This window comes from Mustela erminea, chromosome 12 (genome assembly GCF_009829155.1).
Source record: "Mustela erminea isolate mMusErm1 chromosome 12, mMusErm1.Pri, whole genome shotgun sequence".
NCBI classification, from domain to species: Eukaryota; Metazoa; Chordata; class Mammalia; order Carnivora; family Mustelidae; genus Mustela; species Mustela erminea.
In genome coordinates, this window is record NC_045625.1 from 33,076,646 (window position 1) to 33,102,938 (window position 26,293).

Here is a 26,293-nt window from a genome sequence, read left to right on the forward strand (position 1 = left end):
TTTCTCACAGTAAAGGAACACATCATCACCCAGAAGACATGAATAGAAAGGGAAACCCTTCATCTTAAGATCATAAAGCCTGGAAATGATGAGGCAGTCAGTTTTTATATTGATAAACATTTTATTCTAATATTATAGTAATAATTCAAGTGCAAGTTTCTTTGAAAAGTCAACTCTGTTAAAACAAAACTTGTTAAATATCTTTCATCAAACAGAAGCGTATTCTTTTCAATCCCCACAGCAGTCAGAGCTCTGTAGCAGAGACAAGGTTTCTTTTTTAAAAGCCTACTACATTTTGTTATTGCTAAAAAATCTGAATTAGTTGTCAATGTCTCAGAAGCAGTGATTAATTAACTTTTGAAAGCTCTACCAGATACTCTGACATAAAATCATGAATCCAGATATCTGTGTCTGGCAACGATGTGTCCACTAAATAGACCACTACTTTCCGGTCCCAAGGGTTAGCATTTTCTATAACTGTCTGCACCAATGCCACCAGAGGTTTCTTCTCCACATGATTTCGAAATACCATCGAAGCCTCCTCAGACCACTGGTTGCATTTCACCCCTAGGAGAAAGACAGGGAGTACAAGGATCAGTGAGGGGTTGGAGGAGCCTTTCTTTTATCCATAATAATGGAAAACTATTCAGTCAATTCTAAGGTAGCTGGAACATACCAGGTTAGACATGCCTAATTAAAAAAAAACATTTCTTTGAAAAAGATGGATGGTACTTTGATAGGAATTGCATTAAATGTGTAGATTGCTTTAGGTAGCATAGACATTTTCACAATTATTTATTCCACCCGAATGTTTATAGCAGCAATGTCCACAATAGCCAAACTATGGAAAGAACCTAGATGTCCAGCAGCAGATGAATGGATCAAGAAGATGTGGAATATATACACAATGGAATACTATGCAGCCATCAAAAGAAATGAAATCTTGCCATTTGCAACAACATGGATGGAACTAGAGCGTATCATGCTTAGCGAAATAAGTCAAGCAGAGAAAGACAACTATCATATGATCTCCCTGATATGAGGAAGTGGTGATGCAACATGGGGGCTTAAGTGGGTAGGAGAAGAATCAATGAAACAAGATGGGATTGGGAGGGAGACAAACCATAAGTGACTCTTAATCTCACAAAACAAACTGAGGGTTGCTGGGGGGAGGGGGTTTGGGAGAGGGGGGTGGGATTATGGACATTGGGGAGGGTATGTGCTTTGGTGAGTGCTGTGAAGTGTGTAAACCTGGTGATTCACAGACCTGTACCCCTGGGGATAAAAACATATGTTTATAAAAAATAAAAAATTAAAACAAACAAACAAACAAACAAACCCAGTTGCTCAACAATCTTAGAACAGTCCATTTATAATAGTTTCCCTATTCTGAACAGGATTACTTCTGTAAACCTTTACCTACAGACAAAATTTTTAGTAAGATTTATTGCTGTGTTATGAAATGAAGTTATAATAACTAGTGCCCATTTCTCTATATAAAGTACATGTAGATTTAAACTGATAATGGAGATAACCAAAGGGAATAAAAGATCAATAATATCTGTAACAAAAAAAAATAAAAAAAATAATATCTGTAACATTGTGTGTCAGCTACATTCAACTGAAATAGAGTATCAGTGATCTCAATGACATGTCTCTTATTTACAAACTGTTTTTCCTGACGAACCAGATATAGAGAAGGAGGACGAGGAAGAGAATTCATATACTTAGAGTTTACTGATTTTTCAAAATTATATACAATATCATGACAAAAGCACTGGATTGAAAGTCTGGAGACCCTGTTTACCATTCTCGGCTCTTCCTTCCTCTATCGCGTGGTATGATCTTGGGCAAATCAACTGGCCTCTCAGGCTTCAGTCTATTTATAATAAAATAAACTGATTGGACCAGATTAACTGTAAACCCCAATGTATTTCTAAATCGCTATGACTTTTAAGCTTGAGGGCTCAAGTTAGAGAATTATAAATTAGAATTCTAAATAAGGCTTTAAAACAGAATTGAGATAATATGTGTATTTTTTCAAAAAATATTGGTAAACTAACATGAATTAAGTCCACATATACTAGATTAGAGAAACCATAAATGATGTTCCATAGTGATGAAGGCCTAGGAGTTTCACACATAATTTGCCCGATCTGCCATCTACGTAGTGAGTGGGCTGTGTTCTCTGAGAGCAGGAGAAGCCTAGAGCAGCCACCACGCTGCTCCTTCCTGACCCAGTACAGAACCGTCCTCGTGTCGGGGAGAAGTGGATAAAATGGGGGCGCTGGCAGAGGGCTTGGTAAGTGCAGGGGATGGTCAGCCACAGTGCTGGCTATGGGGATGATGGTGCCACACACCTGTTCCTCACAGTGACACCCTCTCTGGACAGTCTGACTGTCGTGTTTAACGACACGTTAGCAAAAGTTGAACATTCAAAACTCAAAATAAAAAAATAGTGATCATTATATCTGAAGAAACCCTTTAGAGATCTGAATTCCAAGAAGTCCGGTGCTAGCCATGCTCACCTGCAAATGTCATTTTTGGTTCATATCTAACAACCATGGGCATTTCCTCTGAAATCTAGCAGGAAGGAGACACAAAGAAACCAAAAAAATCCTTCAAAATAACACTATATATAGATAGATATCAATAGCTCTTAATAAAAGCTGGTCAAAAATTACAAAAAAAAATCTAGATACATAATTTCTTTCATTTCCAAGATCAAATCACTTCTGTGCTAAGTGTACGGGAGGAGCCAGGGAAAGGAATCAGGGTGGCACGTGTGGTCAAACCTCCAGTTTCCCAGCACAGCAGGATGCAGGGAACACCAGATGGCTGGCAGCCTGCATCCTCAGCCCTCTGGCTCCATACTCTCTGCTAATGCTGACAGGCCCTGGGCGAAGCACCATGGAACTGTGCACACTCCCCACCAGCGGAATACACACAGCCAGCTGCCAGCATCTGTACTGTCAAAGAAACCTAACTGGACAGGTTTACTTAGGTACCTAAATAAGTACCCCTGTACACCCACCAGCTTACATCCTCAGATGTTTTTTATTTTTTAAAGATTTATTTGAGAGAGAGAGCATGTCTGAGCACGTCAGGGAGGACAGGAGGGAGCAGACTCCCCGAGGCGGGGCTTGATCTCAGGACCCATGACATCATGACCTGAGTTGATATCACTGATTGGATGCTCAACTGAATGAGCCACCCATGTGCCCCAACAGCCTCAGATTTTAATAATAATAGTCAGTAGGCCTTGTAAATGTGGTGAAATCACATACTTGCATGCTGTTAATTGCAATGCAACTGGAAACTCACCTGGCCATAAAGAGGGTCATATTCTATGACCTAAGAATGTTTTCTAATTGTAGAAACCTATTATGTATTTGTATTCTAATTCATACACTGTTATCACATATTAATTGAGCAGTGTGCTCCTCCTATTGGTTACTGAGGTTGTTTCACTGTTTTTGTGTTTGTTTTGGATAGTGCACACAGCGGCAGGTGTCTTCATAATATTACACTAAGTATAAATGACCTAAAGGCTTAACAAAAGGAAAATATTAATTAGACAGAATCTTTTGCAGCTATTAAACATCACTATCAAGACTGTCAAACAAACACACAAAAAGTAGTTAGGACCAAAAAAAAAAAAATGCTGAAAAAGAAGAAAGCAGCATGCAAGACCGTCCCCATGCTAAGGTGACAGCTTTAGGAATACACCCTATGCCAGACCACAGACACAAAGGAACATGGGAAAATAGAAGCAGCAGATATAGTAGGAGGGCATGACGGGTGAGAGATGAATAAAAGTTGCTTCCAATAGGGCCAGGAAGTTGTTTGCCAAAGGAAAAAAGAAAAGTTACCTCAATAGGGCCAGTGACTGTGTGCTCCCCAAGTGCCCAGGACAAAATGACACCATACACCATGTGGTGGTACAAGTTCAAATTCTACAGAAATTACCTGCAAGTTGAGCTGTGACAGCTTGAAAGGGCAGCTTCCGGAACATGTCCACCAGGGGCTGCACCTTCCTTATGTTGACGAGTTCGTGCTTGCCATAGTCCAGCTCATACACGGACACCAACCCGTTGGTCAGGATTCCTTTTAAAAGCACCCGGTGCCACCTAGATGTGCATTGGATTAAAAAGGAAAGAAAAATATGCAAAGTCAACATCTGCTTTATGGGTAACAATGTATGATAAAAAGAAATAGGAATGTAAATGACGTTTATTGAAATATGGAACTGTACTGTCTTCGAAGTTTTAAAAGAGATTGCTTCTTCTTACCCTAAAGGTTACCATTCTCTGCTTTGCCATCAGCTCATTTGATGGAGTCTGTTCACTCAACCCCTGTTTACAGGCCTCGTGGGGCTAGTGCAGGAACCAAACACTGAAACCAGTGTCCACCACTAAACAGACTCAAACAGATGGAGGCTGATTGGGACAAGGCAAGGAGATCCCTTCACTCTGACAGGGGCACAGAGGCAGCCACAGATCTGAGATAAGAGATATGTGTGGTAAATGGGCAGAGGGAGGCAAGCAGAACCAGGCCAGGCTGAAGACACTCATGAGAAGAAAAGGCACAGAAGATTCTACAGGGCATGGCAACTGGGAGTGGGGCAAACACCACAGCAGAGCAAGGAGGAATGTGTGAAAGAAGATGAAATCGGACCCAGGGGAGAGTGTGGGAAGAGATTACAAAACGTTCTGAATACAAAGGTGACAATTTTAGTCATGCCAGGTGAGGACACTGGGAAACAAAATAAAACAAAACAGGAAGTCCAACCCATTGCCTGGAATAAAGAACCTGGAAAGGATAGGAGAGTATGAGGGAAGAAGAACATGCTTTCAGATCTGGAGTTCGAGGTGCCAGAAAGAAATTCATATGAATGCATTTTTTCTCCTCTGGGCCTACACTCATCACCATTACAATTAGAAAAGCTTAGACTTCAAAGTTAAAATACGAAAGGCCTGCAATCTTGATTACATGATTGAGGAGTATTAGTACACTAAGGAAAGGAGAATGGGTTGTAACATCTAAAAGGTAAGCGTCCAAAGGTAACGTCCACGCGCCTGCGTGGCGTGAATTGGGGCCCACTTTGGATGGCAGGCCCAGCTACCCTCTAAAACAGGTTCGTTAGCTATAAGCCCCGAGCCCAGTGCAACAGCTGGGCTGGGGCTGGCCAGACTGGACTGATTCTCAGCACCCTGGTGGAGAACGGGTCCAGGAAACCCCCAGAGCTGCTTTAGGGTGAACTCTAGTAAGAAAGCTACAACAAGGCCAATTTGGGGAACTAGTGACTGGGGGCTTTGGGTGGAAACTCCAGAAACCTTCAGATAAGCCCACAGTGCAGCAAGCAATAATCCATGAGTCACAGAGACAACAGGAACACAGAAAGGTATCATTATAAGTATATGAATTTGGGGACCAACAGACTTGGGCTGGAGACCCCCTGAGGCCATGTTCCAGCGATGTCATCTTGGGCTTCTATTTAACCTCTCTGAGCCTGTTATCTCATGTGCAGTATTTAATTTTAACTCAGCAGAAACCATATATATAAAGTTCCTAGCACATGACTAGGCACATCACAGGTGCTTGGCAAATGGTAGCCATCATCATCATTATTATGATTATTACTAAAATGAAGATAAGCTGTGTAAACATAAGCACATCAGGCCAGATTACAGAGGAATTTTCATCTGTGAACGTGCCAGTTTGGTGCAGTTGCTAAATTTGTGTAAGTGCAAAAGGAGATAAAAATATTTGGTCTCCACCTCTAGCATTATCTTTAAATTGCACAGGGCAAATACTGTGGTCTGTACCTTTTGTACAGAGGTACTAGGAGGTACAAAGCAGTGAGGGGAGAGCTAGCAGAGGACATATGTGTCCTGCTTCTCCGTAGCTTTTAATTTTCAACACTAATAGCTTAGCTAAAGTCTTCTGTTTGGACTAGATTACCAATTTCAGTGCAAGGCCACTTGTGAGTCATCTGGAGAGTTTGTTAAAAACACTGATTCTGGGGTTCCGCCCCCCAGAGATTCTTACTCAGGATGTCTGGGGTGCAGAAGGAGAATTTAGGCTACTCCTAGCCAAGATGGATTTGGAAACCACTGCCATCAACAGTGTATGTGACATTCCTAAGCCTTAAGTTACCACAGTTGGGAATGGGGCTTGGTAAATAGTCCTGGGGTATAGGCAAGATAGAACCTCAACACTTTATGCTGACTGAGTTCATGAAGTTTAAGAAAATACTGGATAATCTGTTTTCAAATGTAAGACATCCTTGATGACCTAGAGACGGATGAGCTGGTTAAAGTCCCAGAGCTGGGACAGGACTGTTGGACTCCTGTGGGGAGGAGGCTGAGTCTGAAGCACCACACTATGGGGTCTCCAGTCTAGGGGTTCTCCTGCCCCACACAACCCTTGCCCCAAGTAGGACCTCCCCACTGCTAACTAATTACCATTGCTCTGGCCCTCAGATAACAGTTAACATTAGTTTTCTTTAAACTGTGATTAAATTATTCTGTGATGAGTTCTGATGTAGGCAAATTTGCACCAGTGATGCTCCTGGGTGGAATTAAACCCACACATGCTTACAGTTGCAAAGAATGTGACATAGTAAAAATGGGTTTTTTGAAGAGGAAAAGCTTGTGACATAGAAGCTGAATGGTTTTTAAAATGAGGGCTATGATACTTTTCACTCCTAAGAGTTAAAAATTAGGGGTTTTTCCCTCATGAAAATAACAAAATTTTACAAATGCCTATGCTTGATATCTTAGGAACAAACAAAAGCATTCTAAAAAAAAAAAAATTTAAAAAGTCGTGTGACCTTTCAAGCTGAGTTCTGGGGTGTGTGTGTGTGTGTGTATGTGTGTGTGTGTGGGGGGGGAACAGTTCTTTGTGTGTGGTGTCATCACATAAGCTTGGTCAGTTCCCCTGAGAAAGCTGGTAAAGGAGACAGGACACGGGTTGGTTGTTCCTTTTTCCAGGGCTTCTGTGACCTTGTAGCCCACAGAGTGTGGTGCTTAGGCTTCCCTCGGTTGGAGCCAGCACATACCTGCTTCAGGAAAGGAGGATGTGGAGCCGAATGTGAACTGTGAGAAACGGACTACAGTGCTACACAAATGAGGGACTGTGGTTCTCACTGTCTGAAGGCTGAAAGCTGGAGCAGTGAACTACGCATTGTTTTGCCTCATAAAAGGTGGAGGAAGCTCTCTGGGAGCAGCGGGCAACATATATCAAGAATCTTTGAACAAGTCATTTCTCTTCTGGGAATCTATCTCAGAAATAAATAATCTGAGACGTGAACAAAGATTCATGCTCATTGTTAGTTACAATAGTGAAACATCTGGGAGGGGAAAAACCTACATAAGAGAACAGTAAGTAAATTGTGATTTCTCTATATGGTGGACTATGACTCAGCCATTAAACATGTTTATGAAGAAATCTTATCACATGGAAAAATGTTCCCAAGATTTTGTGAAGTTATAAATGGAGGTGTGGAATTATATATAATAATACTATACCAATTGTATGAATGGGTATAGAAAAGAACTAGAAGAAATACGTAAGCAGCTGAACAAAGTTGAACAAAAGTTATGTCTGATTTTCTTATACTTTTTTGCATTTTCTAAATTTTCTACAATAAGCATTTAGTTTTTAAAATTTAAAATAATACTTAAATAACTTAAAGTTATTTTCTGAATAAACCATATTTAAAGTTATTTTCTGAATAAACCATATTTTATCTAATAGAAAAGGAGAAAAAACATTTAAACCTGCATTTTAGATATAATTAGGCTTTAATAGGAATTTAACATACGGTCATTAGATTTTTAGATAAATGACATCATTTCAACTATTAAAAATGGCATAATGGGGCGCCTGGGTGGCTCAGTGGGTTAAAGCCTCTGCCTTTGGCTCGGTTCATGATCCCGGGGTCCTGGGATTGAGTCCCGCATCGGACTCTCTGCTCAGCAGGGAGCCTGCTTCCTCCTCTCTCTCTGTCTGCCTCTCTGCCTACTTGTGATCTCTGTCTGTCAAATAAATAATAAAATCTTTTTAAAAAATGGCATAATGCATTAGTCTCATTTCACATTCAAAATTCCCATCTGTGCAGTTCAAACTCCCCCTGCAGGGATTAAGACTCTTGGTATCCCTCTACAAATTTTTCTTAGTAGAATAAAATGCTTTGTCCAAGGACCTACTTATTTTCCACTTTTGCAGCGTACACTTGGTCTTTCTCCACGGCTATGTGGCGCTCCTCAGACACGCTGTAGTACAGAATCATCTCTTCCATCAGAACTTCCAGCTTGTGTATCTCCTGCCAGGGCTGGATGACAAAGTAGCCAGGGTGACAGGCCACAGGCACGTACACATCCATGTGCTCTCCTGGCTTTGACAGGAGGACGGGAGGTGGCAGTTCCTCCATGGAGAAGGAGCTGCTGTGGTCTACCACGGACTTCTTGATGGCATCTGTGAGGCTCTTTCTGAAATTCTCTCCAGTGTTGCCCGGAACGGGGGTGCCACCACTTTTGCTGTTGGGAGAGCTAGTTCCACTGGATACGGCACTCAAAAACACATCCTTCTGATGCTTCCACAAGTCTGCATTTGTGATCTGGCGATTGATGCTGCGGTGAGGATCGGGGAAGTTCTTGGGGGTAAATAAATAAATATGTGCAATGCCTCTGGTTTCGTCCACTTTTGTGACCTTTGGAAAACACAGAAGACATTTCTACAAATCTACTGAATTCCAAGAGGCAGTTATAATATTAACCTTGAGTATTAAAACAGTATTTTGCAAGAAGCCCAGCTTGCTAAAATTCATTTTACTGAACGTAAGAGAAATGATCTATGACGGCTATAGTAGTGGACAGACGCTTAGTTTAGACAGGCGAAGAGTCTAGATGCTGGCAGCTGGCTTACAGAAATGAAAACTTCATTAACCTCTAAAAACTGAGGATCTCTTGTAACCCACCAGAGGTCATTATCACTGAGATAGAGTCTACATATCATGATAAAAAGCTTTTTTAATTAATGACATTTAAAAACACTCAAAGTAAAAAGAACAGTGTGATGAACCCTCATGTGCTCATGTCCCAACTTTAACAATAAAAACTGGTCACACAAGAATGACAAGATGTTCCATGTGCATTCCACCCAGGCTGTTGTACCCTTAGACTGGGAAGCAAGGGATGAAGCTTTGACATTCACTGTACTGTTGGGGACCTCTGGTCCAAATGCCTTGTTTGGTCGTAATATCTGCCCCCAGTTACATGGGAGGAAGGGAACCTAGGGAGAAAAATAGGAAACAAACTACACAGTTTTGCCCAGGAGACCTTTGTCTCATCGACTGACAACTGGGCTTATACAGCTGTACGTCCCATGGTCTGGGTGCCCGGCTCCTCTGGTTTACCCTGGGAATGACAAAAATAAGATGCTTCCAGCCACACTGATCTCTTACCAAATAGGGCTGGGACTGAAAGACAGGAACAGAGGCTTGAGACAGGGAGATAAGGCAATCCATCTATAGTAATTTACTTAAAAATATTTCTCCTAGCAAAATGAATCTATTTAAATTAATTAGCACTTCAAAGTATTACAAATGGATGCCTGCTAATTTATTTTGATACTTATGATACAGAAGTGCCATTTCAAAAATCAACCATTAAAAAACATTTTTATTGAATACCCAACACTCTGGCTTTAAGATCTTAAACCACAGATGAGAAAACAATATTCCTTATCATGTGGCAATTGAAGGATATAAAATGGTAATTAAGTGTATTATTGTATAAACATAAGAAAATCCATGTGAGCTAGAATAATTTAGAGATTTTCATGAAGATATTTCTCAAGGACATTTCACGGTTAAATGCTTATATAAAATAACATTGCTTTCATTAGTTAAAACAGAGAAATACCTTACCTTTCTATTCTTGGAAATGAAAGCAATGTTTTTGATACAGAGGTGCAAAAATACAGAGAGAGAAATAGGAGCTCGTGAAATAAAGCAGTTTAAGAAAACTTTAAAAAGCAGAAGCAGGATTATAAGCAAATGATTTGCTTATAAGCCATTCTACTCTAGGGAAAAAAAGGAAGACATAGAAGACTATTTAAATGATCTTTAGAAACATTTATCAAGAGATAGATGGTCCCTCTGTTGGGAACTTAATTCATGGAGAAAAAATAGGAGCACAGAACTATCTCTGCTACCTTATTAATAGTGGAAAAATTATATGAAGGGCTTGAAAGTAATATTGGAGAATAGGATAAATTCTTAAAAATCAAATCCTGAAATATCTTATCACACGTGTAACCAATCTCTTAACTATGACAGGGTATCAGATCTGAAAGCATTAGCTTATGGTAAGATAAAATTCTCTCACAGAAAAACAGATAAGCCCTTCTGGCTGACAGCTCCCTTTCCAAATGTATCAAGAGAACTAACCTTAATGCTACAGTCCGAGCAATTCAAAACAGAATCTCTCAGCCAAAGCACAGCATCTGGTGTCCACATGCCAATAGACTGTGGAAGATCTGCTAGACAGCACTTGATAGCCTGGAAAGAAAACATGATGGAAGAGCAAACACACCATCTTAAAATAGGTACTGATCAGCAACGCCCATGTTATTTTCCTGTAAATCGCAACAGCGATAGCCACTGATCACGATCGCACTCTTGGGGTAGTGTGTCTGCTATGTTCCTGGCTCTGCTTATTTGTCCTCTGCTGTCTTTACTCCTGTTACGAGCCACGGCTCACACCAGGCACTTCACATACTTATCTTATGATACTTCTGCTTATGGGCCAATGTTGTGAACCCATTTTACAGATGGTGAAATGGAATCAAAGAGCCTAACTCGCATCGGATCACAAAGTTGTGGAGACAGGTTTGGAACTTACATTTAAGTCTTCCCTCTAAGTGCAACTGAAAAAATGAAGTGTCATTTGGATGAAATGACCCTAGTTGCAAAAATCATTTCAGAGGCCGACATGCTTCATTCAGCAGTTCCTGAGTATCTGTCGGTGCCAGACATTTGTGGTCACCTTTGGAAGGAGTTGTAATGAGAGTTAAGGAGGGTATGAAAGATTGAAATTCATAGATACCTAGATGCTTCATTTTCCTCAATGCCTTTTATGTCCCACCATCACAGCACCAACTTCTGTAGAATGGCTGCAGCAGGGAGTAAAAGGTGACCCTAGGGACTCATGGAAGCCTTGAATTGTTTGAGGCAATTATGTGATGGGAAGAAACCTATTTTTAGGATTCCTGGATTCCTTCTTTCCTCTCTAACTCCTGTTCTTCTTTGGGGGCTCCGGGTCTCTCACTGTGCCCCCGGATGAGGTATTTTCCTTCATGGGACTTTTTCTTAGAGCAGAGAGAGCAGGCTCTTCCTGCCTGCAGGGGCCAGGTAGCAATGAGGGAGCAAGACAGACCAGATGCGGCCAGCACGCTGGTGAGCAGGGGCCCTACAAAGCACAATGCCACTTCCCAAGCCCCCGCAGAGCACTGCCCCATTGAGGAGAGTGCTCGATATAGTCACATTTTTCAAGTTTGTCAGGAGAAGCTAAAAGTCAGGATTTTTGTGTGAAATTTTCTGAGTTTTAAATCTTGTTAACCAATTCACAGTTTCAAACACTGTAACAGCCAACAGTCCAAACCCAATATTTATGGGTCAGCTTGGGCCTACAGGCCGTCAGTTTGCTATTCTGACTTAGACCTCTTGGGGAGATGTCAGCCAGAGGCTTGGCCCAGCTGGCTCTTCAGATTCCCCCAACTTTGTATCTATGGGATAACAAATCTAGACAGGATTTATAGGGGAAAAAAATGAAGTGGCTTTTAACACTGTAGCACAAAGAAAGTACAATTGTGTGGCCTTCTGACAATCAGAGGCAGAAGGATGGATGTCCTTTCCCTTCCAGCTGGGGAGCCTTTTCCAGGTAAGGCTGGCCGTGGGTGGATGTTCTAACAAGGGGAACCAAGTGAAAGTGGCATTTAACGATTTTCAGTATTGTGGCTGAGCAACAATAAGAGTAAAAGTGATTTTGAAAATTGGCTTGAACACAAGCTCAAAAGCTTTTCTGTACTAGTCATTTTAGAACAGGCAGTGGTGACAGGAGTGAGAGAAGGTACAAAAGCCATGCTAATTATGGTCAAGCACCTTTCACTCACTGAATTTTGATGGTAAAAAATATCTTCTGGCAAATATAAGTCAAGTGGCCTTTTGAAATGATAGGTTGTTGAATAATTTTATTAAAAAAAAAAACCTACTGTTTTCTTTACAAAATCCTCTATTTCTCCTAAAGGTAGGAAATAGTTTTTAACAATTTTAATTCAAAATAATGCAAAAATTCTAATTATCTGAATTTTTATTAATGGAGGCAGATTAGGCAGAAATTAATCTTTTTACTTAAATCTATGGGGGGAAACTCATATAAGAAAATGGTTGAATGTAAACAGGTTTCTTAAGAGAATGGCCACTTAATTAAACTAAGAATTCTAGGAGTAGAATTTTCTTATAAGATCCTGAAGCTGTATAGAAGTCAGCACTAGCATCTAATTATTAAAATGGAATCTCTAACTGGACAACTTAGCCTAATGATACAACATAATTGAAAAAAAAACACTTATCAAACAATATTCTGTAAGTCTGACTGCTCTTCTTGTCTAAGACAGTCAAATTTTATGTCTGAAAACCAGTAAACAACCATTTCTATTGTTCTTATAAACTTGGGCTTCACTCATTATCAAGATCAAAACTGAGGGGGTACCTCACAACATGATTACAAATATAGCCAGATCTCTTTCAGCAAATCCCCCAGCTTGTAACATACAATACCTGAGGTGGTATCACAATTATTTCTTGTAGAAATCGGGGGGGGATTTCCCTGAGTTCGGACACTTTCACAGATGTCACAGTGCCAGAGTCCAGGAACTGAACATCAAGGGCCCGGCTGCTGTGAACGTTCGTGATCTGCAGTGAGACAAATGTTGGTTAATTTATAAGCATACTCAAAAGGTCAAGACACGTCTATGCCATTACATTTGTATAACTCTAAAATGCACATAAGAAGGAACAAAGAAAGTATTAATTTTCTTATTTTTTCATTTTAAATTTAAATTCAACTAGGTAACATATAATGTATTATGGGTTTCAGAGGTAGAGGTCAGTGATCCATCAGTCTTATAATATCCAATGTTCACTACATCACATGCTCTCCTTAATGGCTATTACCCAGAGATAGAGGATCAAGATGGTGTAGGAGTAGGAGACCTAAATTTCGTCTGGTCCCAGGAATTCAGCTAATCATACTTATCAAATCATTCTGAACACCTACAAACTCAACAGGAGATTGAAGAGAAGAAGCAACTCTGTGAACAGAAAAGTGACCACTTTCTGGAAAGTAGGACATGCAGAGAAATTAATCCAAGATGATATATGGGAGGATAGACTGCAGGGGGAGGGGCCAGCTGCCAGCAAGTGAGAGTGCAGCAGAGCACAAAAGCAAAACTTTAGAAGTCTGCTCCATGGAAAGACATTACTCCAGTGGCTAAGTAGGGGGTGGAGTCTTCACTGGGTCTGTGTGGTCTCAGGACCCTTGGGTGTCTCAGAAAGATCAGGATTGTCAGAGTGTGGCAGAGCTCCCAGGTATTGAAGTGGGGAAACCGACTACAGAGACGGAGCTGAGGAGTGAGCTCTCAGCTTGGAGTTGCCATAAACCATGATCAGAGGCACAGTTGGGCCACTACTTTTCGAACAGGGACCCCACATGTGGCAGATCCGGGGAGAGTGCCCCCACTTCCTCCTCTGGGAGGAGTGGCACAGGAGCATGCTGCAGGAATCTGCTGGGTTTGGAGACTCCAAATGGGGCATGAGTCAGAGATAGAAACGCTTGGTCACAGGCTGGGTGAGCACGGAGTGCAGGTAGAGACCAGGGAAACAGGCATGATTGACGTCTTTCTCTTTCTCACTGAAGGGGGGGACCCCGAGCTCTTGGCAACTCTGGGCCGGAGATTGGGAGGCCACCATGTTCATTCCTGTCCTCCAAAGCTGTATGGAAAGCATTCAGGGAACAAACCCTACGGAGAGCAAACCCAAGCAGATTACTTTGCCCAGCCCCTGGCAAGGGCGGTACAATTCTGCCTTGGGCAAAGACATTTGAGAATCACTGCAACAGGCCCCTCCCCCAGAAGATAAGCAAGAACTTCCAGCCAAGACCAAGTTCACTGATCGAGAACTGTGGAACTCCAGAGCTCAAGGAAAGGAACACATAGAATTCATGGATATTTTCCCCCCATGATTCTTTAGTCTTTCAAAGTTAAATGTTTTAAATTTTAGGAATTTTTTATTATTCTATTTTCCTCTTTCCTATTTTAACCAATTTAACCATTTAATGTTATCAATAACTTTTTAAAAATCTTTCTTAATTTTCATTTTTATACTCATATTCTATCCCTTCATTGTATTTAAACTTATTTTTTGTATACGTATAAGTTTTTCTTTCATTGAAATTTTGGGACACAGTTTCTTCCAACAGACCAAAATATACCCTAAATCTAGCATATGGCTTTGTTCTAGTCTCCAGCCTGATCACATTCTTTCCCTTTTATCCCCCCAATGAACTGCTTATCTTATCAATTCCTTTTTAAAAATATTGTTTAACTTTCATCTTTACAGTCATATTCCATTTCTTCCTCATGTTTACCCATATATAGATAGATAGATAGATATGTATAACATATATCTATACAAATATAGGTATATGTTTTTCTTTCTTTAAGATTTTGGGAGGTAGTCTTTTCTAATAGGCCAAAATATACCCAAAATCAAGTGTATGGCTCTGTTCTATTGACCAGCCTAATCATTTATATATATATTTTTCCCTTTCTTCTCCCTCCAATTTTGGGTCTCTTCTGATTTGGTCATGGTACATTTTTCTGGGATCGTTGTTACCCTTTTAGCATTTTGTTCTCCCATTCATCTATTCTTCTCTGGACAAAATGACAAGGCAGAGAAACTCACCTCAAAAAAAGAACAAGAGGCAGTACTGACTGCTAGGGATCTAATCAATATAGTCATTAGTAAGATGTCAGAGCTAGAGTTCAAAATGATGATTACAAAGATGTTAGCTGGGCTTGAAAAAAGCATGGAAGATACCATGCCGGTTTCCCTTTCTAGAGAAATAAAATATGTTTTTAGAGAAAAAAAAGAACTAAAATCTAACCAAGTTGAAATAAAAAAAGCTATTAATGAGGTGCAATAAAAAATGGAGGCTCTTACTGCCAGGATAAATGAGGCAGAAAGAGAAAATTAGTGATATAGAAGCCCAAATGATGGAGAATCAAGATGCCCAGAAAAGGAGAGATAAACAACTACTGGATCACAAGGGGAGAATTCGAGAGAGAAGTGATACCATAAGACAAAACAGTATTAGAATAATTGGGATCCCAGGAGAAGAAGAGAGAGAGAGGGGGGCAGAAGGTATATTGGAGAAAATTATAGCAGAGAATTTCCCTAATTGGGCAAAGGGAACAAGCATTAAAATCCAGGAGGCACACAGAACCTCTCACAAAATCAATAAAAATAGGTCAACATCTTATCATCTAAATGTATAACTTACAAGTCTCAGAGACAAAGAGAAAATCCTGAAAGCAGCTCAGGACAGGAGGTCTATAATCTACAACAGTAGAAATATTAGATTGGCAGACCTATCCACAGAGACCTGGTAGGCCAGAAAGGACTGACATGACATATGCATAGCACTAAACAAGAAAAATATGCAGCCAAGAATCCTATATCCAGCTAGGCTGTCATTGAAAATAGAAGGAGAAATGAAAAGCTTCCAGGACAAACAAAAGCTAAAAGAATTTGCAAACACCAAACCAGCCCTACAGGAAATATTTAAAGAGGTCCTCTAAGCAAAGAGAGAGCCTAAAAGTAACAGACCAGAAAGGAACAGAGACAATATACTGTAATAGTCACCTTACAGGCAATATAATGGCACTAAATTCATATCTTTCAATAGTTACTCTGAATGTAAATGGGCTAAATGCCCTAATCAAAAGACACATGGTATCAAAATGGATTTTTAAAAAGACCCATTGATATGATATCTACAAGAAAATCATTTTAGACCCAAAGGCACCTCCAGATTTAAAGTGAGGGGGTGGAAAACAATCTACCATGCTAATGGACATCAAAAGAAAGCTGGGGTGGCAATCCTTATATCAGATAAATTAGATTTTAAGCCAAAGACTATAATAAGAGATGAGTAAGGATACTATATGATACTTAAAGGGTCTGTCCAACAAGAAGATCTAAAAATTTTAAATATCTATGCCCCTAACATGGGAGCAGCCACTTATACAAACCAATTAATAACAAAATCAAAGAAACACATCGACAATAATACAGTAATAGTGGGGGACTTTAACACCCCCTCACTGAAATGGACAGATCATCTAAGCAAAAATCGACAAGGAAATAAAGGCTTTAAATGACACACTGGACCAGATGGACATCACAAATATATTCAGAACATTCCATCCCAAAGCAACACAACACACAATCTTCTCTAGTGCCCATGGAACATTCTCCAGAACAGATCACATTCTGGGTCACAAATCAGGTCTCAACTGGTACCAAAAGATTGGGATCATTTCCTGCATATTTTTAGACCACACTGCTTTGAAACTTGAACTCAATCACAAGAGGAAAGAGCTCAAATACCTGGAGGCTAAAGAGCATCCTACTAAAGCACGAATGGGACAGCCAGGAAACTAAAGAAGAATTTTTAAAAATTCATGAAAACAAATGAAAATAAAAACACAACTGTTCAAAATCTTTGGGATGCAGCAAAGGTGATTCTAAGAGGAAAGTATATAGCAATACAAGCCCTTCTCAAGAAACGAGAAAGATCTCAAATATACAACCTAACCCCACACCTAAAGGAACTGGAGAAAGAACAGCAAATAAAGCCTAAACCCAGGAGGAGAAGAGAAATCATAAAGGTCAGAGCAGAAACCAATGAAATAGAAACCAAAAGAAGAGTAGAACAGATAAATGAAATTAGGAGCTGGTTCTTTGAAAGAATTAATAAGATTGATAAGTCCCTGGCCAGACTTATCAAAAAGAAAAAAGACCCAAATTAATAAAATTGTGAATGAAAGAGGAGAGATCACAACCAACACCAAAGAAATACAAACAATTAGAAGAACATATTATGAGCAATATACACCAGCAAATTTGACAATCTGGAAGAAATGAATGCATTCCTAAAGATGTATAAATTACTGAAACTGAACCAGGAAGAAACAAAATACTGAACAGAGCCATAACCAAAAGGGAAATTAAGGAGTAATCCAAAATCTCTCAACAAACAAGAGCCCAGGGCCAGAAGGCTCCCAGGGGAATTCTACTAAACATTTAAAGAAGAATTAATACCTATTCTCCTGAAACTATTCAAAAAAATAAAAATGGAAGGAAAACTTCCAAACTCATTTTATGAGGCCAGCATTACCTTGATCCCAAAACCAGACAATGACCCCATCAAAAAAGAGAATTACAGACCAATATCTGTGATGAACATTGATGCAAAAATTCTCACCAAAATACTAGCCAATAGGATCCAACAGTACATTAAAAGGATTATTCACCACAACCAAGTGAAATATATTCCTGGGCTGCAAGGTTGGTTCAACATTTGCCAATCAACTAATGGGATACAATACATTAATAAAAGAAAGAACAAGAACCATATGATCCTCTCAAAAGAGGCTGAAAAAGCATCTGACAAAGTACAGCATCCTTTCTTGATCAAAACACTTCACAGTGTAGGGAAAAAGGGTACATACCTCAATATCATCAAAGCCATCTATGAAAAACCCACAGTGAATATCATTCTCAATAGGGAAAAACTGAGAGCTTTTCCCCTAAGGTCAGGAACATGGCAGGGCTGTCCACTATCACCACTTCTATTCACTATAGTACTAGAAGTCCTAGCCTCAGCAATCAGACAACAAAAAGAAATAATAGACATCCAAATAGGCAAAGAAGAAGCCAAACTTTCAATTTTTGCAGATGATATGCTTAAAGGGTCTGTCCAACAAGAAGACCAAAATACTCCACTCCAAAACTACTAGAACTCATACAGAAATTCAGTAAAGTATCAGGATATAAAATCAATGCATAGAATTCAGTTGCATTTCTATACAGCAACAATAAGACAGAAGGAAGAGAAATTAAGGAGTCGATCCCAGATGTCCATCAACAGATGAATGGATAAAGAAGATGTCACACACACACACACACACACACACACACACACACACAAATATTATGCAGCTATCAGAAAATTAAATCTTGCCATTTGCAATGACATGGATGGAACTAAAGGCTATTGTGCTAAGTGAAAAAAATCAATCAGAGAAAGACAACTATCATATGATCTCAGTGATATGAGGAATTTGAGAAACAAGACAGAGGATCAGAGGGAAGGGGAGGGAAAAATGAAACAAGATGAAACCAGAGAGGGAGACAAACCTTAAGAGGCTCTCTGTCTCAGAAAACAAACTGAGGGTTGCTGGAAGGGAGAGGAGTGGGAGGGAGAGGGTGGCTGGGTGATGGACACTGGGGAGGGTATGTGCTATGGTGAGTGCTGTGAATTGTTTAAGACTAATGAATCACAGACATGTACCCCTGAAACAAATAATACATTATATGTCAATAAAAAAAAAAGAAGGCACTAAATAAAGCTTAGACAAGCTACAATGTCAAGAACAAATACATCATTTAAACACAGGATCTGCTTTTCATTAATCATTCTCCCTTCCCTAACTTTCTACATATCACTAAGAGAATGAACATTTTAGTTACCTCCAAGGCAGACAATGGACAATTTGATAGGAAAACAAAAATAATACTAGATATTCATCTAAAGTATTTGACAAATGCCAAAAAGGTATTTTGCCAAAAAGGAAGAAACTGATGTGACACAGGAAGAAACTGAAGCTGTCAGACGCTCTATAAAATGTGGCTACTCTAGAAACAGAGCTACCCTAAGTCCCAGCAATTGCATTATTTGGTATTTATCCAAAGGATACAAACACAGGGATTTGAAGGGACATGTGCACCCCAATGTTTATAGCAGCAATGTCCACAATTGCCAAGCTATGGAAAGAGCCCAGTTGTCCATTGACAGATGGATAAAAAAGTGTCATGGGTATGTGGGTGTGTGGGCATGCGTGCGCATACACACACACACACACACACACACACACACACACACACAGAGTGGAATATTACTTGGCCATCAAAAAGGATGAAAATTGTTATTTGTTACGATGTGGATGAAACTAGAGGATATTATGCTGAGTGAATTAAGTCAGTCAGAGAAAGGCAAATACCATATGATTTTACTCATATGTAGAATTTAATAAACAAAACAAATAACATGGGGAAAGGAAAGAAAAATAAAATAAGATGAAAATTGAGAGGAAGGCAAAACATAAGAGATGCTGAATTCTAGGAAACAAACTGAGGGTTGCTGGAGGGGAGGGAGGGTAGGTGGATGGGGTAACTGGGTGGTGGGCATGAAGGAGGGCACTTGATGTAACGAGCACAGGGTGTTATATGTAACAGATGAAACACTAAATTCTACCTCTAAAACTAATTTTCTAAAATGCTACTGCTCTTCAAAAGGCCACAAATGGCAAAGAAAGCCAGAGCACCTGCCAGGTTGGCAGAAATTAAGAAAACATACAATTAATTACAACTTGGGATTCTAGAGCAGAAAGAGAACATTTGTAGAACAGTGTTGGAAAATCAGTGGAGTCTGCAGATTAGTTAATAATATTGTATCAGTGTTGATTTCCTGGTTCTGATAATGGTTATGTAAGACGTTAACAACTAGAGACAGTGGGTAAAGGACATATGAAACCTCTTTGGACTGTTTTTGCATCTGTGTAAAAGCCTGAAAGTATTTGAAAATGAAAAATTAAATAATTCAATATGTGTGTATTTCTATGTAATACCCTAAACAACACAGAGCTTTAAAATTCAAATAATGCTGTGTTCTTTTTAATGAGTTATGTTTTTGAGGTTATAGTTAAATATGCAACTCTTGGTCATATAACCTCAGATCTCAGGCTTCTAACATTCACATTAATGACAAAAATTATTCCCAAACTGCTTTCATTAGATATGATGAAGTTTTACTCAAATAAAGGGAAAATCAGTATAATTAAGTTATCGGAATATTACTACACAGCATCAAAAAATCAATAAATCAATGGTTCTAACCTTCTTAGGGTTGGTTTGAGAATCTTATGAAAATTAGGATACTGCCCCCCCCAAATACATAATACACACACCTAATTTGTATACAATTCTATAGGGTTCAGGACCTCTGCCCCCTTAAAGTAGAGGGTCTTGCACCCAGATTAAGAACCTTTGTAACAGACAAAAAAGGAATAAAAAAAATCAAACCCAAGTTTGCAATTTTAGCAATTGGACAAACTAGATATCAAAAATAGAAGGAAAGAACAAAAAGAAAGAAGAAAGAAAGAAAGAAAGAAAGAAAGAAAGAAAGAAAGCAACCACAAAAATCCAAAACCTGCCTTTGAAAAACATAGAGAAATATATGATAAAATATAACAGACCTCTTTTCAAATTCATAACTGCACTTGCAAGAAAATAAGAAAATTATGAGGGACTAGAAATAGAGGAGTATGTGAACACTGAAGCCAAAGCCATCCTGGGCAGGAGGGAAGGAGGATCTGAGACCCCCCACCGGCAACAAGACAGAACTCTCAAAGGGCTACACCCCCACCACCTCAGTGGAAGGGTGACTCTGGAGAGCAATTAGGCAATATCTCATGAAACTGAAGACATCCGCTCTCTCCACCCAGAAACTCCATTCCTTCCTGGGTATTCTGGGAGACATGCACGGGAAGGCTCCTGGCAGTGCTGTCCATAACAAAACTTTAGAAGCCATCTAAATATCCATTGTCAGGAGAATGGAGTGATCACGTTGGTATCTTCACACATTATTGTATCAAACAGCAGTGAAAACAAATAAACGAGAGCTGCACACACCAACGTGAATCTCACACATAATGAATGACGAAGCATGTTTCAGAAGAATCTATACACTCTACTATTTGCATGCATTTTATAAAGGTTATCTGTTAAGTTATATTTTATTAAGTTTTCCTCTAAATATTCTATATACATTTCATTTCTGTATTTCTACTATCTCTATATTAGAATATTAATATGTATGTATAAATACAAATAGAGTGAAAGTATAAAGAAATGAATAGGAATGAGAAACCCCTCTTTGGCTGGCAGCCCCCGCCAGGGCAGGAGCAGAAGGGGATGCAGACATGGAGCCTCAACCAGACCGGGCATATTTTCTTTCACACATGGTAATGAGTACATGGGTGCTTGTTTCATTTTTTTATAAAACTTGTTTGTATGTCTACAATATTTCCTAATAAGCTTTAAAAAAGAAACGAAGTGACTGCTTTTACCTCTACTCGTAACCATTTTCCTTTGCAATGGAAGAGGCAGACTTTCCCACAGAAGGGTAATGAAACGAAGTACTCAGAGGTCATGTGCTGCAAAACAGAAATGCGTGACACTTTTATTACTCTGAGCAAGGAGCAGATTGCCACACAGTTAGAAAAACATCGCCGTCGCTCAGGCCGACTGGTGAACCCGTATTTAGCCGGGCTCCCCAGGAGGAGTGGGCGGTGGTGCGTGCATGAGGGTGATGGCCTGTCCTGTTTCTCAGACATTTGCTGGTGGCCTCCTCTACTCTCCCCCTCGCACGTGGCTCATAAATGAGCGCTGTTAAACTGTCTCCAGACGTCAGTGTGCAGGTCAGTGTGATTCACCCAGGCACTGATGCCTTCAGTTAAACAGGAAGAGGGAGAATGAATCTGCCAAAAACTAGGAGAAGAGCCTGGAGGAAAGTGAGGTTGGGCTAGCCATCCAGAAGGCCTCTTCTTTTCAACTTTTAACATTTAGATTCAAAGATGAGATTTTACTTCCAAAACAAATGTTATCCACACAAATATGGCTATCAGTGCTAGTGAAATGTCAACAAGTCACAGCTGTGGACCTCTACTCCCTCCTCTTTGCTGTAGTTTGAAGCTGGGGACCTGCCTGGGACTCTCTTATTCAGGATGAATGTTTCTACTGTCCCCAAAGGCAATGTCTCCATTCAGGTTACCAGAGCACTAGGGACCATCAAGAGAGCTTTTCACCACCATAGGTAATAAGCACATGCATTCCAGTCAGTCACTGGAGGCAGCTTCTCTGGATCTCTCAGATTTCCCCAAGATAGACTAGCTATCTTGGAGAACTATCTCCAAGATAGACTCCAAGATAGAAACCACACTTCAGTAATGACCCTGAGATACAGCTAAGACATCTGTAATACAGGAAGAGGTAAAGCTACAGATCTAAAGATTCTGTTCTAGACTGTAGTCTGAATACAACTTTAACTTGATTCCACAAATATTTTGGAATACCTGTTCTATATATGACACTAGATTAGGTACTGTAGTTTGTAAGTGAATTAAGTGCCCACCAGTACCTGGTCAGGCTCTGTCTCTGCCCTCAAGAAGCCCATACTCTAGTAAGGCAAACAAATACCCAACAGCTAAACTATCAGGTGGCAAATGACGCCATGAGGCATATGCAGAGGTGAGAGGGAAGGGTTCACTTCTAGGAGCAAGGGGGAATACTCTGGATTACAACTATAATGTCCCAATGGAGGTAAGAACACCACCTCAGAACCTTAAAACAAAACCTCTACAGGCCCTGATTCAGAAAATAATACTAGAATCAAAGGGTAAGGAGCTTATTAATACATTTAGACAGAGAACCACATTTACAGAGGTAGTAGGTTCTCAGGGACCAAAAAGAGCATGGGGAGTGGTGCCTAGAAGTTTTATCCTCCTCCTAAATTCCATGGAATTTTTTTTTTGCCCCAGGCAGAGGACCCAGCTGGCTGTAGCAGACAAAGTCACAAACAGGTGCACTGTAGCATCAACTGTATCTTGTAAATCACAAATCTGTCAGTTGCTGAGCAATTACTCTACGCCAGGCACCGTGCTGAGCAGGCCTGCCTCGAGTCTTCACGACAGTCCTATGGATGGCTATACACATTATTATTGTCCTCATTTCCTAATGCAGAAACCAGTGGCTTTTTTGTCTTTTAAGGTTTGCAGTCTGGGGCTCTTACCCACTATTCTACAACTCCTACCTCAAACTAGTCAAAAGTCATACACTTGTTACCTCTTGTTTGAATTTTTGGATTAATTTTCAAGGTGGGTGATGCCTGGCCATACCTTGCAATGGAAGTAGTCCTCTATCTTGTGCAGAAGATCGTTGAGCTTGTTCAGACCTTTACAGGGCACCTGGCAGTAGAGTGTGCCATCGGAGCAAATATTAGTCACTCTGACATTGGTGTACATAGCATCAATCTGGAACAAAGGACACATCAAGGATGCTTGAGAATAGAGCCAGCTCTTCTTTCCTTAAGGGCTATCTACTTCAATAATATCATTGGTCTTTGCATTTTAAAATCTTTTAAGTAGGGGCACCTGGGTGGCTCAGTGGGCTAAAGCCTCTGCCTTCGGCTCAGGTCATGATCCCAGGGTCCTGGGATCGAGCCCCGCATTGGGCTCTCTGCTCTGTGGGGAGCCTGCTTCCTCCTCTCTCTCTCTCTCTCTCTCTCTGACTACTTGTGATCTATGTCTGTCAAATAAATAAGTAAAAATCTTTAAAAAAATCTTTTAAGTAAGCTGGAGAATAGATAGGATAATAATGTGAAAAACTCATTTGGATATCTCTCTTCCCAAAAGGAATATCTGATATCACTGGGTCAGGCACAAAGTAGACAGTTTGCAAACATTAACTTATTACCAAATTTCATTACCTGAAAGGCTAAGAATATCTTTCATTTTGGTTTATTTTCTCCACATTAATTGAGAGAAATCATTATTACATGAAACATATTTTTGTGACATTAACAGAAATGAAAATAAAAAACTCTCACAAAATCAATCCCATCTTCAGCATACTTTCTAACCTGTGTTTATCAGCCACATGAATTTTAGTAATTTTAAAAAATTATAGTCATAATAAAGGTTTCATTTTGGCCATTTTTTTAGTCAAACCGTAATACAGAGATCACTCACGGTTGTGAGTTTCACATATGAAACACATGTTTTCTCAGTGTTGCCATGAAGTCTACAATGACCATTTTTAACATCCTTTTCTTTAGAGTGGCTGCTCTGTAATTTATTTAAAGATTTCCTTTTTTGGCAGGAATTTGTGTTTTTCACATTTTAAAACTGTAAAAGCTATAAATTTAATAAACATCTTCATGGATCTAATTTTCCCTTCTTTTGTATTATCTGCCCCTCTTATCGTTGCAAAATAATTTCATATAAAATACAATTTTAGTGTAGACACTGGAATATAAAATGAAAACCCAATTCCTAATAATGACTGTTTATGTTTTGGCCTTATTTCCCCCTCCCAGCAACCCCCTACCTTTTTTTTCTCCATTCACAGGGAATGTGTCCCTATCTATTGCTAGCCTAAAATTTATATCATTCTTTTCCAATAACTTTCCTCCCTATAGTATGTGTAACAGATGACTGTAGTGGTCACCGTGCTACCTGAAGGTGAGCCTCCAGAGACTTGTCACAGATCGCCTTCAAGCAGGTGGCGTTAATATTGACATCATCTTCTCCTGAGGTGTCGTACAGGACAACAAGTGGGATATCCGCTTTTTCAAGTATTTCCACTGCAAAGATCTTTCCACAAGTTAAAGATTCAACCACCTTTACTAAATCAGGATCATCACTTAAAACTTCCAGCCCTGAAAAATATTGAATATTTTAATTTCTACTTAATTAGCAGAATCATTCTAAGATTGAACAGGTTTGTTTTGGCCACTTATTAAAATTGTGAACCTACTAAAAAAATTCTCACAAAATTTTCCAGGGAAGCTCTGTTTTACAATCTTCTTCACATTACCCATCCTTAGGTCTTAAAATACATATTATAGTGTGAATGCCCTTTTAAATGATTATACAAAGGCAGGCAATCTTAAAACGAAAAGTTGGTGCCCTATCAGAATTTGTGTCTCAGGAGAATGGTCTTCACTTTACATACAAACACATACTTAAAACAAGAAAACTAGTACACATAAGAAGCTATCAATCAGTTATGTCTGTCAGTCAAGTATTTGTAATTTTTTCCTAAAAATTTATCCTTGACCTTTTTCATTTTTTTCTAATTAAATATACGATTATTTCATATAAAATGAACATGAATGTATTGGAAATTTACAAAACCACTTTTTTTCTTTGATTCTTCTTAAGCACGCCATGATGATTCTGAGTATACCAAAGAACTTTGTAATTTATCAGAGAAAGATTAAATTGTATTTAATATAATATGGGTATTAGGTGAGTTTTATTGTAGTCCAATAACTCTTTAAATTATTTGAAAATTGTAATTCTATGTAGCATATACATGATAACTCAGTTATTCTATTATACTAATTAAAACTAGCTCATCATTTCCGAAGCGGTGCTGTAAGGCCCATTTCCGTATACTTCCCCTTGAAATCCACAGCACAAGTTCACAGACTGCCTCTGGCCTACCTCTCTCATTCTTGTTCTGTTCTCCAGACATGGAACATTACAGCTTTTACCAAACCTCTCATTTCAGCATCCTAAATCTTGGCCTATACTCTTGATATGTTCTTTTCAAAACTGCCTCCCAGGGGTTTGTAAGAGGCTTCTAACATTACTTGAGATTTATCTCACAGAGCCATACTGAGCTCCTCCAACAGACACATTCTTGCTGAGAAGGAGATATATCTCCAAGGGCTAATATTCATGAAAGAATGGCGATCATTTCCTGAATCGAGCTCAGGCTCTCCTGGCATGATGCTTATACACTTCCATGTCCTTCCTCGTATGAACGTGGCAACCATGTCCTCTGTGGCTGGAGGCTATCCCTACGATGTCACTCATGCACATGTGCAGAGACACATGAACTTGAGCTTGACACAGGTGATGTGTTACTTGCCAATAAACAGCAACCAGAGCCTACCTCAGTGGGAAAGAAGCAGGGAGTCACTCCATAGCACGTCAAACAACGGGATTCAAACTGACCAAACCTCATGATACGGGGCCCCTAGCATTGTTGCTAGGGCAGTCAGGACAACAACAAAACCTTTAAGATGGCCAATAC

The 26,293-nt window shown here is 39.6% G+C and overlaps 1 protein-coding gene across 4 annotated transcripts in view; it reads right to left on the reverse strand.

Annotated features, from left to right (window-relative positions):
• Window positions 1-346: 346 nt before the first annotated feature.
• TDRD7 (tudor domain containing 7) overlaps window positions 347-26,293 on the reverse strand; it is a 75,109-nt gene continuing 49,162 nt past the window's right edge. For all 4 annotated transcript variants that reach the window (XM_032306613.1, XM_032306614.1, XM_032306615.1 and 1 more), the window contains 8 exons: window positions 24,706-24,908; window positions 23,368-23,502; window positions 21,541-21,627; window positions 12,848-12,982; window positions 10,457-10,567; window positions 8,214-8,716; window positions 3,970-4,130; window positions 347-567 (listed from right to left, as the gene is read on the reverse strand). In XM_032306613.1, the coding sequence (XP_032162504.1) occupies window positions 347-567; window positions 3,970-4,130; window positions 8,214-8,716; window positions 10,457-10,567; window positions 12,848-12,982; window positions 21,541-21,627; window positions 23,368-23,502; window positions 24,706-24,908 (1,556 nt within the window). The remainder of the gene's footprint in view (window positions 568-3,969; window positions 4,131-8,213; window positions 8,717-10,456; window positions 10,568-12,847; window positions 12,983-21,540; window positions 21,628-23,367; window positions 23,503-24,705; window positions 24,909-26,293) is intronic.